The 17,703-nt window shown below is 38.8% G+C and overlaps 1 protein-coding gene across 4 annotated transcripts in view; it reads right to left on the reverse strand.

Annotated features, from left to right (window-relative positions):
- Positions 1-17,703, reverse strand: part of SHTN1 (shootin 1) — a 66,988-nt gene that overhangs the window by 31,980 nt on the left and 17,305 nt on the right. For all 4 annotated transcript variants that reach the window (XM_052799712.1, XM_052799711.1, XM_052799714.1 and 1 more), the window contains 6 exons: positions 17,441-17,501; positions 12,807-12,901; positions 10,448-10,616; positions 7,056-7,153; positions 6,021-6,102; positions 4,113-4,207 (listed from right to left, as the gene is read on the reverse strand). In XM_052799712.1, the coding sequence (XP_052655672.1) occupies positions 4,113-4,207; positions 6,021-6,102; positions 7,056-7,153; positions 10,448-10,616; positions 12,807-12,901; positions 17,441-17,501 (600 nt within the window). The remainder of the gene's footprint in view (positions 1-4,112; positions 4,208-6,020; positions 6,103-7,055; positions 7,154-10,447; positions 10,617-12,806; positions 12,902-17,440; positions 17,502-17,703) is intronic.

Below are 17,703 nucleotides of genomic sequence, written 5' to 3' on the forward strand. Positions count from 1 at the left end.
TCAGAAGGGCAGGACGCCAAGGGCATCCCTTCAAAAAGCAGCCCGCACCAGCCGCTCATCTGGTCTCCTCCCATCGCAACCACAATGCAACCCCAGGAGGGCAAAGCTAAAAGATGAAGCCACGCTATGGAGAAAAGGGTTAATCTGAACACATGGGCCAACTTCCCCTGTGAAGGCAAGCTTCAGATACCTCAGCCCCTTAGAAAGGCAACATGCCCACCACCAAGCAAGCCCCTCCACAGGCAGTAAGCCTGTATTTCAGTGAGCTAAAAGACACATCTAAGCTGTTTGAGATGTCACAAACAGTAATACGAAACACTAAGATGTGCCATTCTAAAGTCTATGCCATGGCGCTGGGGTGACACCCGTGCTACTTGGAGCCTATTTCCTTTCTCAAAGTGCTCCAAACAAGTCGAGCACAAAGCACGGAAGGTGCCGTGTTGCCCTTTACTCAAAGCTATTCCTTCTCTCAACACTGCACAGCTTATCACAACCAACTATTGTGGCTTCTGCAAAATCCAAGCAAAAATCCAGCAGGATTTTTGTTTTTTCAAGAAACATTTTATAGGGACAGAGAAAACATGTGGCTGATGAAAGCAAGCAGAAAATTCCTGCACATCTTTAGCATAATCCAAACAGCTCCCGTAAGCACATCATCGAAACCTCAGCTCTCAAAACACAGCTGCGACCTTGCGGCATGATCCATGTGAGAGGACGCTCATACAACTTCACCCGAGCATAAAGCTTTGCTGTTGTGGATGCAGTTGTGGGCCAGAGCCTGTCTCTCTCATGTCTCAGGTCACCAAAAGGACACCATCAAGTGTGAAACCAGGCCAATGATAATAGAACTTTAAAGTAATTTGAAATGCTACTCGTTCCCCAAACAGAATTGAGCAATGCCTTTGTTGTCACATGCTGTTGTATTTTAAAAAAATTTCCAAAAATCTTTCTGAATAGCATGATACAAAAGGAAAAGAGGTAGGTACACAAAAGGAAGACTAACACAGGCCTGAAGCTCACTGTTGTAACGGCTCCATTTTGGACTGGAGGACTTCATGGAATGAAGAGCCTCAACTGAAGAGCTACACTGTCAATCTGTAACAACAGGGGCCCATATTTTCAGAAAAGACAACAACTAAGTAATGACAAAAACCAAGAAGTACTTGTTTGCAAATAATCAGCATTTCTTTGGCATTGTACTTAACAGCTTGCCTATCAGTCAAATATAAAAAGTACTTTAAATATCATCTTTCAAAAAGCATAGGTGTCTAAATGTTACAGTTATGAATCTAAACAGAAGCAACATTCTGGTCCCAGAGTATCAGATTATACTCTTTTATGATCCGAAAACCAGCCTAACTACACATTTATCTATTACTCATTTCTGAGAGGTGCAAGACCTTTACATACAATCTTCTGTTGTCAGTTAATGAACAGAAGCACATAATTGTTCTTTACTTCAGATGATAAAGCAAAGCAACAGCAGGAGATGCAAGATAGATTAATAATGCATGCTAAATGAACATTCTTAGAAATTTGTTTTCTGAAAATAACAGTTCTGCAGATATTACAGTCAACAAACACCGTTAATAAAACAATAATGCCTGCACAATCTCAGGAGGTTTTAAAAAAAAAAAAAAAGACATTATAAAAATAGTTATCATAAAAGCATGGGTAATGAACAAATCCAGGTTTCCTAAAATTTAAAAATAGTTGCAATAAGGTAATATTTTATAACACAGACTGGTAACAATATTGAAAAAATCCAAATGAATATTTAATAAACATAGGCAATATTTTGTTTAACAACTTTTGGTCACTAATAAATGCCTGTATCTTTAACAAATTTGAATGGAATTTGCAGATCTCATTTTTATTTCTGAAAAACCACAGCGAGCCTTTGATCAAAATGTGAATGGCCCAATGGCACTGAAGCCATGGCAAAGGGAGGTATCCAGTTCTGCTCAGCAGAGGAATTTGGGCTTCATCCCACAAAGCTCTGTAAAAGTGGGGTTTGGAGGAGGCTGCATGTACAGTCTCTTTGATTTCTGAAATCAATCCTCTTGAGTGATTTCTCTCCCACATCTCTTGACTCTAAGAGCATCCTGAAAAGTCCATCTCTATACTTAAAATTTGGGAGTTAACAGGGCATTTTAATAATAGGTAAATAATTTTCACTTCTATCATTTCTTATTCCCTTGAGGGGAAAATGTGTCAGCTGCTTTAGCTTTGCCTGTTACCTTTTCAACATGTGGCAGAAATACTGACAATAGGCAGGAGACTGCAGGTATATGTATACATACCAGTTACATAAATTTAAATTTACTTCAATTACAAGTTGACTCATTGAATGATTGACGCTTCAGTAGTGGAATTGATAAGCAGTAGTTTATCTAAAGCTAGGTTATACCATATACCTATATGAATGAAAGAGAATTTGCCAAAGCTTAATACACGTGAATTTGCAAATACCTTTCTCCTCTAGGGTGAGCACCCAACCCTGTTACCCAAATGCAAATTTTCCTATTAACAGAAAGAGAAATTGATCTGTACCTAGAAATTATTAGGTTTCTGCCAAGTTAGCTCCTTCAGTGGGTTTCCCAAAGGGTCAATGGAGTGACCTTGCAAAGGCAAGAAATGGGAAGAGTGGCAAAAGGTGGAATAAGGAGAAAGAGAACCAGTACCCTTGGCCCAGGTGCCCTGAAGTTCTCCAATGTTTGTACACAGCACAGAGAGACCTCTCAGGCACGAGAGAGTGAGTACAAGCAACATCAGGGTTGACTTCCTCACCCCATCTTCCAGATTTCCAAATTTACTTACAGTTCATCTCAAATCCCCCAAAATGTGTTTTGTTTAAAATCTTGCTATATGATTCTGTTCATATCCAAAACACTCAAAATACCCAGCAAAAACCACAAGATTAACAGAACACAGTAAGCCTATTCACTGTTTTCTGTACGGGTTCAAAATGTATGCATGCCCTTACTTACAATCACTGACTGAATGCAGTTAGCTGTAGCGGAGCTATCAAATATATTTTTTAATTTTTTTTGAGAGAAAAACAGCAGCAGCAAAGACAAAAAGCGAAAGAGCTCTCTACTCAAACAAAGCTGACTTCCTGAAGGCTAAATACCTGCTTCCTGGCAGCCATGGTTTCAAAATCTAAAATCTACTTCATAGCAGATGTTAGATGTTTCCCTTATTTACAATATCTCAGTACTGATGACTCATGTAATTTTGATACATAATGGCTTTCTTTAAAACCTGAGCTCCCTGAAAAATTATGACTTAGGAAGGCCAGCATTTATTAAAGAAAATATTGATGCATAGCTTGGGATAGAAAAGCTTGAAAATATAACTCAAGTGCAGAGCTCTCAAAATCCAGACTGCAAATAGAAAAAGCACATGAGAAAAAAAAACCAACCCCCCCCCCCAAAACCAAACTCATGATTTTATAGGGCTTCAGTCTATCAAGAAAATGAAAGAGTTTGTCAGCATTTTCTAAGGCAAACATTACCAGTCACAAGCCATCAGAGCAACCACCAGCCATTCTATAATACTGCCCAGTAACTCATTTTCCTCTTTGGGCATTTATACCTTTTCTAAAACATGGAAACAATATTTTTCAGCTGGAATGCTCCCTGCAACAGGTTATTCAAAAGGCATATGTTAAATAGCAGCCAAACTTGCACAAACTCAACTAATACAGTAATTTTGCAACGCTTTTTTTGTGAGTTCACATATTTTTCAGGAAAAACACAGTGCTTCAAATTATATCACTAGAAAGGCAGCTAATCCTTCCCAGATCCAACCCCTACATATACCACGTTGAAATGTTGTGGCTGACTAAGCCCATTATCAATTTAAAGCCTCACTTTAAAAGGGGAAAGAGGTAAGACTGCATGGATAATTCTGAAGTGCTTTATAAATGCTGTTGAAACAGTAAACCCATTTTACGGATGAAGTACATATGTTAGCTAAGTAGTACGTGGACATTCAAAGTCATCTTTTGTACGAGAGCTGGGAATTGAAATCAAGTCATCTAAGCTGGCAGGTTTCTGCCCAGTTACAATGTCTTCATTTTACAAGATCTCTTTTTCTTGACTACTCACCTCTTGTGCAAACGACTCTGCTTTCTTCCGCAGGTTCTTTTCCAGTTCAAAGTTTACGTGAAGCTCTTCATATTCCTCTACTGCCAGCACAGACACTGTTTATAAGAATAAAACAAGATCAGAAGTAAAAGTGGAATTAATCAAAATAAGAAGAAAGTACTTACTGCTTGATTTACCCAGATGAGCTGTTACTCCCTAGTACCATGAATCCTTAAAAGAAGGTGTAACCTAGTTTTACATTTCCGTATACAGTCCGCTTTGCAATATTTGTCCTGTTTGCTCTAAACCTCACTATATATATGCACAATTACTGATCTTCTGAATAAAGTAATACTCCTCCCATCCAGACTCAAGATCTCCAGCAACAGCCATCACGTAGCACAGATCATATTTTGCATCTTTGGGTGGAAGCGACCAAAGACTCAAAAGAGCCTTGCTGAATCTACCAAAGATTATTATGTTATTTTGGAGGCACCTGTATTTGCCTACCTGGTTGGAGTGAGGCTTGATGTGTCCCCTTACAATAGATATTTAAAGGAGTCTCAAGAAGCAAGCAGTGCAATTTTATGTTGCCTGTATTTAAACTGTGCTTACAAAAGTGAGGCTCATACGGGTGGCTAAAGTTAACCATGGGGCACGCTCCCCCAAACCATTCTAAACAGGCCTCAGTCCAGGACAGCAAGGATCATTTGTTAGTACTCAAGCATCATTTATTCTTAACATGTCTCACCGACCACTTACATTATCTTGGTAAGCTTTAGCTCTTACTGGCTGAAGACTAGTTTGCAGGGTGATGACATTGGATTTCTAACACTGTTGTACACAAGTTCCTTGCTTTTTTGGAGATGAGCGTAACAGTTTTTAAAGCTACATACAGTAACTGGTATCTTAGACAGTGGGATACACACCCCAGCCCACCTGACTCTCAAAATGATGTTAACTTAAAAAAAAAACCAAACCAAACCACGCAAAAAACCCCAACAGACAACCCACACACTTAGAAAGATTTAAGATAAATTCACCAACTCTGACTGAAATGTATTGATTACACAGCTCCAAGACAGTGCCACATAGACATGGAATACAGTAGGTATTGAATAGATACTTTGGTAGCTCATTTCAAGCATACAAAAAAATCTTGGTTTATGTTGCCAGTGCATTAGGACCTAGCCTGTATAACTCCTAATTCCTAGAAAACAGGCAAATGTGAAACAAGGGATTGTTCTTTTGATCATGCTTAGAAAAAAGAAAACATTTCAGAAACTTTTCATCTGCCACACTTTCCCATCAAAAGCTTCTTCAGGCTGATCTGTCTAATCAACCTATCTGAAGTTTGGTGTTTTAAGAGTCTTCAAGTACTGCCTGTCATAGGCTTACGCAATGCGGACACACGGAAGAGGTAAGAGATGAACATTTGGTGGAAGCTTACAGGATATGCCCTACTATATCTTGCCCAGACCCATTGTCTTCCACTTCAGTAAAATGCAGCACGCTTGCCTTTTCCTTATCACCCTCTGAACATATAACAAGTTGCTCCCAGGTCTTTAGATACTCAAAATTATTAGCTGTGTCCCAACTAAAAGGAAGGCTGATGTAACAGTTTAGGAAAACAGGAGATTAAGGCTCAAATTCCATCTCTGTGAAGGACTGCCTTCCTGCCCTAGTTTGCTGCTTGTGCCACAGAGCAAAAAGCTTTCCTGTTCTCACATATAACTTGCTATTTACCCTGTCACATTTTCCTGGAGTACAGACAGTCTAGAATAATCCAAGTGTTTATGCAGTGCCTGCAGCAATAAGGCCTACTGTCAGATCTGGGTTCTTTAACCTACTCTGTACTACAACATAAAAGCTCTGAAGCTTCTACAAAGGATGTAGCAAACTGTTACAGAACCTGCTTAGACCACACACCTCTGTTACATTTCTCCAACAGTTTTTGCTGCTTATTAACTTCTGTTGTCAAAACAGCCTTTTCTTCTTTCACTTTATTCACCTAGAAAAGTACAAAGAACAAATAAAAAATAAGAGTATTTTAGTGGCATAACGCATCTAGCACATACATAACGTAAGCAATATTTTGCTTTCAGTAATTCTGTTTCTTAGGTTTGGCTTGATGTTAGGGCTTCCAGTGGGATGGAAAACATTTTTACCCCAACTTACAGACCTCGTAACACATGTCATAAAAGGGTTATGAACTAATCCTCCCATGGCCCAGTCGCATGGCACGTACCAGTCACAGCTGCAAATATAACATTTTTGGAACCTTTCAGGATGAGGCGCCATAGCACCTTGTTGAAAAGTTACTAGCTTGCCCTTGACTGTTTGTGGTTTGATACAGTCAGGCTGCTGGTTTGGTTTTTTTTTCCTGGGCTCTGTTTATTGTCCAAGAGTGGTGAGCTGTGTCTTTCTGAATGCAAGTGTTGCATAGACAGGAAGAGCCACTAAGTCCTGATTTGCATCAGTACATGGCTTATCCAGTTTTCAAGCAGGAATGAAACTCTGCTGGCTCAAAAAGCCAATTTGCTGGTCTAATTACCATGACAGGGCACTGCCAATGGCTAAACTCAAGGATACGCTCAATGAAGTAGCACCAGTGATTAAACTGGACATTCTCCAGAAGTGTTTCTTGCACATCTACAGGTTTAAGGAAATCCAAAAATCCCCTCAGGCTGTGATGGGTGAGGGGCTGTCAGGAAGGGGAGATGAGAGTTATAAGACGGGCATTAGAACAGATCATGAAAAGTCATGTGCCAGCAATAGCAACAGACTGGACTCTGACATAGAATGCCCCTTCTAGGTGTATGCCCTAAGTGGTCCATCATATGGGAAGGCTGCGATTAGATAGTATTCAATTAACTTCACAACTGAGCATTTTTAGCAAAATTAGATAGAAAAAGTACTGACTACACGCTAACATGGTCTCGCCTTCCATGGTACAATACATACTTCTTCAATTACTTCTACAAGTTTGCACCTCAGGTTTTCCAGTTCAATGGCTAAGGTCTTCTTTTCCTCATGAACAGATATGATTTGATCTCGCAGCTCTACAGTTTGAGGAAGGAAATGAAAAATATATTTTATTCTTCGAAGAAAACAAGAAAGGAAATGTCATAGCAATCCAAGTACAATGGAGTATGAAACACCTTGCCTGCATACAAAGCACCAGTTGTATTCAAGGTACATCCTCAATAATTTAGGAACTTTGCGTAAGTGTCAAGTAACAGATCTATAACTAGGCCACCGTTTCAGATTTACTCTATTGAGGTAAGCTGCCTTGCTCAGTACTGCCGTCTTTATTTGCATTCTGAATGATTAATTTCCTGCTATAATGGGGCCAATCCTGCCACCACAGAGTGTCCTCAGTCCTACTCAGGAGACTGTCACATCACAGAGACTCTGGTACGGAGGTAGCAGAAAGCAATTTTTAATAGGTGTCCTTTAAAACAAATTAATGCACTTCAATTCTTTTTGGATCATGAGTTCTTGTCACAAGGGAAATAAACAAAACAACAGGCAGTTAATACTTCGGAGGTTTTCACTGAAGAAATTGTCCTTAACAGCTGCCAATTTATAGTCTTTGTAACATTATGTGAACAGAGTCAGAATATAACCTTTACTGATGGACGAGCTAATACTTGTAATTTTCCCCTCAGAATTTTTGTTCCTTAATTATCAAAATATGAAATAAATTAAATTCACAATGGAATAAAACATTTGATTATAATCACTTCTTAACATGAGATCAGTTTGCATACATAATGTATCAAGGTTTAGGGTAACATAAAAACACCACAAAAATATAAATTTATTGATATATATTAGCTTTCAGTAAGTGCTCTCATTCCCCACCTGCTTCCAGTATTTCATAGCACTGCTGTTTGTTGAATACCAGCCACAAGTTGAGAAAATTGTTGCTAATCAATTGCAGATGATGATGACATGCTGGATGTCATTCTGTTTGGTCTCACCTCTTGGCAATGTTGATTCTACCCCAGCCCCTCTGTCCCATTCAGGAGCCTCAGATTTATTTTCCTCCAAATTAAAGGCACACACATTCTCAAGTAAACAAAAAGACTCGCTTTCCCAGAAGATTCTTGAACCAAATCATCTGTTTTATGGATTTGTGCTTTCCAGTGAAATTAATGGAAAAAAATGTCTCACTGAAATTTATGGTAACTGGACTAAGTGAGGTCTTACAATACATATATCAATCTTGTATAGGGAACAAAGCATATCCATATAACTAAATCTTTATAAATGTGTACAAGAAATGTTTCTTTTCAGATACAGGGCATGCACTAAACTGCTTGACCCACACAGCTGAGTTTTCACTTGTTATATCTGAAAGGTCAGCTAAAAAGAAAAAGAAAATCCAAAACCTATAAATGAATTTCAGGTACTACTATGAGACCACTCTACACTTCCATTAGGAACTACAGCTTTACTATCACCTTTCCCTAATGTATGAGATAGCAAAAATAGAGGCAGATATGTGAGGGACAAAATTTTAACCCTTTAATAAATGAGAGGGTTTTAAGCAAAGAGCCTCAGACTGTACTACCTTATTTGTATACCCTTACAGAAAAGTGGTGGGAAGGAAGGAATCATTCCAAGAAACGTCCAATATTTTACTGAATGGTGAGAAGGCTAAAAGACTTCCAAGACTCCCAACACAAAACACAACTGCTTGGAATAATAAACATACGTAAAAGAGCAGATTTTACCTTGGGCAACACCACAAAGCATTGAGGGGAGTCTTGAAAACACATCTTTCATTGCATAACGTCTTTCACTTAGCAGGTAATCCAAGATATAACTTCAGATTTTTCCCTGAAGACAAATGCCATGCAGCTTGGCATAGGCTAGGGACACAGCCCTAACACTGCTTTTTGGTGCATGTTGTCAGATCACTCCGCTACCATACACAAAAACGCTTCTCTCCAGGCACAGGGATGGAATATCTTCCTCTAGCAAATGGGATGCCAATGCTTTTAAAATACTTTTAACAAGTGCTGAGTAAGGTCATTAAGATTTAATAATAAGGCCAGAGAGAGGAGCAGAAGCCAGAAGTTCTAAATCCTCCACAACATGCCACATTTCATTCTTTAGTGAATTCGTCAGCAAGACAGAAAGCATATACTTCAGAACCTTTCTTGAAATATCTATTTGACCCTGCTACCCTCCTCCTAACCATGTTCTCCGATCTGCAGCCAGAGACTTCGCTGTCTTTAAATGTATCCTTGACATCTTTCTCCAATAAAAGATAGGAGGAACTTCAGTCTTATTTCTGATTCAGATGGGTTGCATGGTGTGGATCATACTGTTCTCTGCCTCTTTTCCTACATTTATAGGATGGAAAACTGCTTATTATAGAAGGGTACTGTGACATCTGATTTCTTTGGTGGTTTTTTTTCGTGGGTTGGCAATATTTGTAAGCATTTTTAAAACAATCATTCTTTTTTCTCAGTGATACTTTGTACCACTTCATTGAGGCTGCTGCATTCAAACAGAAAACAATTAACAAGGTCAGGCTGAAAGTTCAGGACAGCTGTACTTAGACATTATTTGCTATTGTAACTTATTATCAGAAAAAAAAAAGAAAGCTTTTTTTTTTTAAAAAGTGAACCACTTAATTTCTTTCTCTGTCACCAAATGCAGAATGTGGGCATCCCCCTTTTTGGGATACTATGATACAACAATATGCAGCATCACAATTACTTCATCACAGAGTCAGATGAGAAAGAAAGGCAGATTTTGGATTATAGAAACATGAATTGCCTTTCAAAAGGGAACTAGAAATTTCTTAATAAAGCACAGATTTCTTTTATCAATGTATTTCCATGTTCCCAAGCCTTGCTGTTTTACCTGGTCCCTTTGCTTGTTTGGTAATACCTCTGGAATATGAATGAAGTTAGTGCATACAAAGGTACACAATGGAAATAGAAATGGAGAGTCCTGTCTTACAAGCTTTGAAATAGTAACAATGCAGTTGACCTTGCATTGCAAGGTGACCTTGCCCTTCTGCTTAATTTTTACTTTGTTAAGGATCCGAGGAAATATTTCTTTTACCAACTCAGTAACATTGAACTCTCTTAGCTGTGTAGATCCCATTTTTTTATTGCATTGTAACTTACTTTGCAGGCTGTATATGCACCATATACCTTACACAGTATCACTACAAGCCTACCATGTTCTTACAGTATTTCCTGGAAATCCTTTGATGACCACTCTCATAAGCATGACTCAGAGCCAGACAGATCTCTGGTCCAAACCACTACAGCCATTCTTTACACAACTTTTGCCTTGTATGGTAGTGTAGGCTCAGCAACAACGCTCACCTTTTATTTGCTGCTGACAATGCACAGAATTGCATGATCCAGAGTTAGCTTCTGTATCTGTGGATGAATCGTCCTCATCAATGTTAATCTCTTCAGTGATAATTTCTGGGCCCAGTTTTGCCATATAAAGCATACTAATTCTTTTCAAGGTCTTATTTTCTTTGTTCAGCTGAAAATTGAGAAGCACAAACAGTAAGAAGCTAGTTAGTCTGTCTTTAAGCTGCTGTACAAGGAAAAAAAAAAAGTCAACTGTATTTTTTTTCTCCCTTATCATTAAAAGATCTATTAAACAAAGAAGAAAAAGTAACATTAGATTAAATGCTCCATTCAACATTAAAATGGTCTGAAGATGGGAAGCTTGCCCACTTTCTCCTCTGAGGAGGCTTGAATTCAACATGATCCTTCATCCATGCCTGCCTTTCCTCTCTGGTACTTCTGATTAATAAATACCCTGTGTAGGTTCAAATCAAATCAAATCAACTATCAAGCTTACTTAATGCTACACATTCTTTGTGATAGCTGCTTCAGCTCCTTACCCTTCAGCATGTACAGCATCAACAGGAGCCCTAACTGAATGACCTGAAGAAGGGCTTGTGTTCCTGAAAGCTCATCTGATTTTGCCAGCTATATCAATTGGTCAATTAAAACCTCTTACCTCCTCCTATGCCCCTATTTAGCTTATAAACTACAAACACCACAACTACTATACTCCCAGTCACAACAGAATTACCTCAAAACTTTTTTGAATTATTTTCAATTCTCAGAAATTATTACTGTAAAGTCAATGTATGTAAGATGAAAGCCGTATCATAAACCAACTCTTTATGGGTCAAACCACAAATCAGAAACCACTCTGGGTTGGATGCTTAAACACATGACTGGTTGGTGGATGATACAGAAGAGGTTCTGTAAGGCATCTCCATCTTGATCAAGGTGCCAGGAAAAATTGCACAACAGGGATTGCTGAAAATGTTTCACTCTCACCATTTCTTTCACTGTCTTGCACCTAGACACCCCATGCCAGCAGCTCTCAGCAAGCTTAGCACAGTCTCAAGGGTGTTCAGGTGTATGTTGGGGTGACTGCCCACCCACCAGCCAAGCATTCCCTGTATTCAGGTCTAAGAATGAGACTTGATTTTCTACTAATGATGTACAACATGTCGAAGTCAACGTGCGCTTCAGAAGTCCGATAGTTACTTTCAGATAGAACATATACTGTACAGTTAGGCTGACCCTCAATTTTTACCTGAGCAATCATCTTTGATCCCCCTTTTCCTCGGCCCCCAACTACAGGAAATTTACGAGAGAACTTCCTCATCTCATTCCCAAAGAATGAAACTGAGCAAGTGGGAAGGGTGGTGTGAGGAATCTTACAGGGTTTAGTCAGCTCACAGCAACAAACAAAGCAGCTTTGGCAAAGCAGCCCCACAGGGTAAAGCTAGTCTTTGGACTGCCCCTGTACGTGCATTACAGGAAAAGTGCAGAGAAGAAGAAAAGTTGCATAAATACATTCATTTTCTTACTTATATGCTGATTGTCTATCTTATGAATTCTAATATAGTGTCATTATGCAAACAATTAAGTAAATACCTCCAGAAAGTACATTGCTAATGCATCTAAATTAAAGTGATTTCTTGCTGGTGTGATTTTTACCACGTCTAAGGATGTACTTTGGGCAGGGGATGGGGGGGGCAGGGGGGAGAGAAAAAAAAAAGGCCGTCAGCATTGCTAATGAAATTTGGTTCAAAATTGCTGTAATCCATTTTCTGATGAAGTGGCTTAGATGCATTTTACACAACCAAAAATATATAAGAGAGATAAAAACATTCTTTAATAATAATGCACTTCTGATGAGATGGAATATAGAAAATTACACACTTGCTAAATTCATCAGACTAGACGCAATCAACAGAGCAGTGGAGGTCACCTTTCCCCTGCCCTCGCTTTGCTTTCATAAACAATCACCTGAAATGTAATGCAGTGGTTGACTTTTTCCATTTGATTTAGACACTGAAATGCTCATTATTGTTTTATATCTCACACAGGACAGTTCTAAAATTTGTTTTCCATTTAACCTAAATGCATAAAAACCCCTAGATATCAAGATGCTGGTCCATGACTTACTGTTCCAAAATAGAAACTAAATTAAAATGGGGTATTTTTTTTTCTTTAAAGGCAGGAATTGTATTTTGCATCTTGCCTATGGCTTACAGTTTTTGCCACTTCAAAACAATTTCACAGATCCGCAAGATTATACGAAAACACATATGGGACATGCATATAATCTCAAGTTAAAAAAAAAGAAAAAAAAAAAGAAAAAAGAAATTGGATGAAACAGAATCACCACAATTCTTCTCACCTTAGAAGCCAAAGCCTCAGCACTTTCACGGCACGTCTTCTCAATTTCAAGATGGTTCTGAATACAGTTTACTTCCTCAATAACCATGTGAGAAACTAGGGAAAGAGTTTAAAAATTAGTCAGTATTTTCCTGCATTTGACACATGCATTTGACACATGCATCCCACGATCAGAAATACTACATCTTTTTCTGTTAACTTTCTATGTAAGCATTTCAAATACAGGGAAGTACATACTTAGATAATCTCCATGGATAGGAACTCTTTTGAACATTGAATATTTGGTTCATTGCTTTAAGCAACTCTTTCAAGCCATATCTACAGCATTAGAGGGGGAACTGGAGAACTGAGCATAAGCTTATGGAAGTAGAAGGCCAGCAGGAGCCTCCCTGACCATCATCATTCATCATCTTTATTTCATTAACACTTGAGGAATCAGAGTGAGACCACTAGATTGTCCCTTAAGATTGCCATCATAATCCTCTTGAAAATTTGGTATGGATGCCATTTTCAGAAGATTGGAACCTCAATATTTTTAAACAGCAAGATTAACTCAGGTGTGTTACAAAGATTACTTTCACCTTCCAGTCTTTGGGTTTATATGGTATTCTAAGTATCATCACACTTGCTAAACACACTGTACAAGAAGAGCTGCAGGATGGACATATAGCCCAGGCCTGGGGCAAGTTTACTAGGAAATGGAGAAAGGGGTTAAGTGACTGAAGCTTCCATATTCACAGTGCCTCCTACAGCACGTGCTCCAATGAAGTCGAATCATTACTACAGCACAGTTCCTTCATCTCGTTCTGCCCCATCAGCTTCGAAGCTACCTGCAGCAGCTGGGATACACCCCGATGGATGCAATCCTGATGGAAACTCAACATTGCATGCACTGACCGATTTCTGACAGCCTCAGCTGAACAACCCAAGTTCTGTATTACTATGTGGCTGTAGTGTCTGAACTGGTTCTTATTTGAAGTCTCTCTGTGCTTGAGCATGCCCTAAAATAAGCACCATGGTCTCACAACCTAACCTTCACAGTCCACAACAAAGATTCAGACACCAGCATGACGCACACAATCTTCCATGAGACCAGGGCTGACAGCAAGCTGTCTGACTGCATCTGAAATACATGGCTATGCTACTACATTTGATGTCACAGCTGAAAGAGCAAGAGACACATCAGTCCTTTGCACTTACAGGATCCCTGTTACGGCAGTGGGTACACATCACTATGTTGAAGATACACAATATTCTTAGAGTGACCAAAAAGTTATGGAACAAATCTTATATTGTAACATAGGATACCAATGTGAGTTAGAGGAAATATAAAAGCACAGATACATTTTGGTTTGCAATTCCCCTCAACTTCCAGCAGTACATAGCTACTTTACTAGTGTTGAAAGTCTTCTTCTAAGTGGCAAGCTTCAAGTCGCACAGGGAATCTGGAGCAAAGCAGAAACCCCAACAATAGTTTCCCATTTCTCAGGCTAGCACCTTGCTCATCAATGCAACTCCTCCTTGGCTCCTGGCACCCTTACCCATCCTAAGCAGCAGACTGGACCCTAATTCTGCAAGTCATTTCATGGCGCAGATTCCTCTTCAGCCCGATGTCAGATTTCAATGTGCAGAAAGGACTGTTCACAGCTGAACAATACTTTGGAGCAGGAAAAAGGCTGGAAGAATACCGTGTAAATATGGAGGACTTTTTCTAGTATGTCCTTTCATTTTCATGAAGATAGGCTTTAAAAACTCGTGATTTCATACCACTGGGTAGAAGATCCTGCCTGCCCTCTTCCAAGACTTTTGCCTAAAAACTGAGGAGATATACATAAGTTCTCTTCGATATCCAGAGGTCATCTTAATGACTACAAAACAGGACTTTAGAATATGAAAAAGCAGGCTGTTAACAAGTGTTATTTATGCAGCTTTATTGATACTTAGTTAATATTAACTAACATTTTCGTTGACAGCATAGGAAACCAGCAATACATTGGAGTTTGCTGTCAAATCAGTAGCTGCATGCAAGAATCAAGTTCTACAAAATATGAGCAGCCAAAAAAAAAGAGCAGGGCAGAATATTGGGAAATCTTGGTCCAAAAACTATATTCACATGAAGTCTTCTAACAACAGAGCAACCACACCTCTTTCTTTGGTTGTCTTTTTATTTCCATTTTTTCTAGCTTTGGAGAAATTATCTGCTCCAAGTGCGCCGTACCTGCTACATTTAATTTGAGAGAGGAAAAGCTTCAGGTAGTACATGTCCGTATCTCTTCTGTTTTTATTCTACCTAGCTCTGGGAATTTGGAGTAATGAAATGCTTTGGGCAGGATGAGGGAACAGTGGAGATACGGGGCTGCTCCCATTTTACAGACAGGATTCTAATAGCCTCAAGCAAGGCTAAAGTTAGGAAAAAGGGTTGGGCTCACATGGCAGAACTAGGGATTACTCTTGGTTCATTTAAACTTAATTAACCTGCAATTATGATTAACTCAGGGGAAAAAAATCTTTCCAAATTAAATACAAAATTTATATTATTTCCGAAGTCTGTCCAAAGTTCTTATTATGTCAATATTAAAATTCATAAAGCAGCACTAAGTGGCCTGAAACATCTCTAACCTTGACAGTTTTTTTCAGGGGTAATAATAATCCGCAGCAAATGCAGGCCAACCAAAAACCACTTAACTAATTAGTAGTTGCAGTCACCGAGAAAACATGAATCAACACTGTTATTACAAGTGGCACATTTGAGTGGCATCTAATTATGACTTGATGAGCACGATACTTGCATTATCAACATTACTACTGCATCCCATCAGGGACTAAAAGCCGCTGATGGCATTGACTGCGAGAAACTCCCACTCAATGGTACTGCAGCACCCAACAATCTCCTTGGCAGGGGCACCCTCACTAAATGACATGTTAAGCGTAATTACTGGTAGACATTGTAAATAAACAGGATTGGAAGTGAAAATTGTACCAAGTGCATAAGACACAATCTGACACATTGGAAGTGGCAGCCTTAATTGAGAGTTTCTTTGACTGCTCAAGATCATTTCAACTGCATTTCTCGGAGGACAGTGATTATAACTGTGGAGACAGACGGCATAATGGTATCAGCACTGCTGACAGAGCAGTGAATTAAATTGTATCTGCTGTTGTGTGAAAGCCTTGATGAGAGGTACAGATCCTTAGTGGTCTTATCATTATAACACAATGGTCATGTTGTCATCAACCTTGCTGGCTCCAATTGAAAAGGAATGATTGTGTGTTGAAGCTTTCCCCCCCACCACCACCTTCTATCTCTTGTGCTCAATAGAACCAATTTTCAGAGAGCTATGAAATCACGCAATAGGGCCTAAAATGCAGCTGCTTGGCATACAAACGGGGCCCCATTAAACTGGAATCACACACAATATGTGTTTATGCCAGGAGAACAAATAGAAGCTGAGTACAGGCCAAGTTTATTCACAGACACAAAGCCAATGTAGCTCTTCATCAATATAATTGCCTTTTATATTGTCGTTTAAATAATGGGCTCTATTATTGCCTTAAAATCCTAATATTCCTGGCATTTTATCACTATGTTTACAAGGTATGTCCTTTAAAAATGTGAAAGGAAGATAAAAGAAACCTATAAAATTTTACAACATCAAATATTACTTCAAATTTTAAGTCTTAACTACTTGACATTTTCTGCCACACTCTGGTATTCCTCATATCATAACAAAAACAAAACAGGCTGCAGTTTTTTCGAGAGGAATTAGACTTCTTGGAAAACATTCTTGCCTCACACAACAGTTATCTAAGATCATTTAAGGCAGTAGATGATTCCTGTTGATTTTAGATTATTTTCCATAATTGTATCATATGAACAATTATAAAATAGAAGTGAGCAAATTCCTCTATTAACACAGTCACACAAAAGTATAGACCATGTGATTTCCTTCTCCTGCATTAACTTCATCCACATTTCTGATGCTTCGCCGTGCAGTTCACCGTACTGGCACAAACCAGACATAACAGACCACAATCCTATTGTAATTGTCGCTTCTAAAGAGCTATTCCACTAGGATACTTCCACTCCCATTAGATGTGCTTTGTTGCTTCCAGACACCATACAGTTTCAATAGAACCATTACCATAAAAGTGTAAAACTGAATATTGACATTCTCACAGCCCAGGCAAGACATAACTTGCTCTAAAAATTATCAAGAGACAGCAGTTCATCCTAAAAACCTTTATTGGTGTGTCTGTGCTTAAAGTAATTTTACTCCTTCTTCATAAAAAAATTACCATTACTATTATTATTAGCAGCAATCTCAGCAATAGGGTCAAATCCCACTCATCCAAGCATATATCATTCCAAAAGTCACTTGCAGAATCCATGTGAGAGAGTGCTAGATTTCAATTAAGCCATTAAGAATGGCTACCTGTATCAGAGCATATAAATGCTGTGACAGCAGTTAGCCTGACAATGGTCAAAGTCTCACCGGATTACCTCTTTAAAACAAGGCTTTGAAGGAGAAACAGCAAGTGGACCTAAATCTCAGCATTCTTAACACTGCTGTAGAGTATGCAGAGCGATGTTCATAACTCTGTACCAAAAAAACCCCACTAACATTATCAGCTTACTTTTCTGAAACTCCTCCAGTTTTTTGACAGCCTCATCTCGTTCTTGCTTGATTTTGTCACACTGTAGGAGAAGAGAAAATTGAAATGAAACACTGATCCCAGTTATTTAATTAGCAGTCAGTCACAACATGCAAAATGAAAGATCAATTGCCAGCAAAATAACATACAGAAGCCTACCAAAGCATCGTTTCTTTTTGCTCTCAGTCATGTAAGATCAATGGAAACTATGCCAAAAAATTCATTACCCAGAGTATTTCCCAACC

This window comes from Harpia harpyja, chromosome 10, assembly GCF_026419915.1.
Source record: "Harpia harpyja isolate bHarHar1 chromosome 10, bHarHar1 primary haplotype, whole genome shotgun sequence".
In the NCBI taxonomy this organism is placed as follows: domain Eukaryota; kingdom Metazoa; phylum Chordata; class Aves; order Accipitriformes; family Accipitridae; genus Harpia; species Harpia harpyja.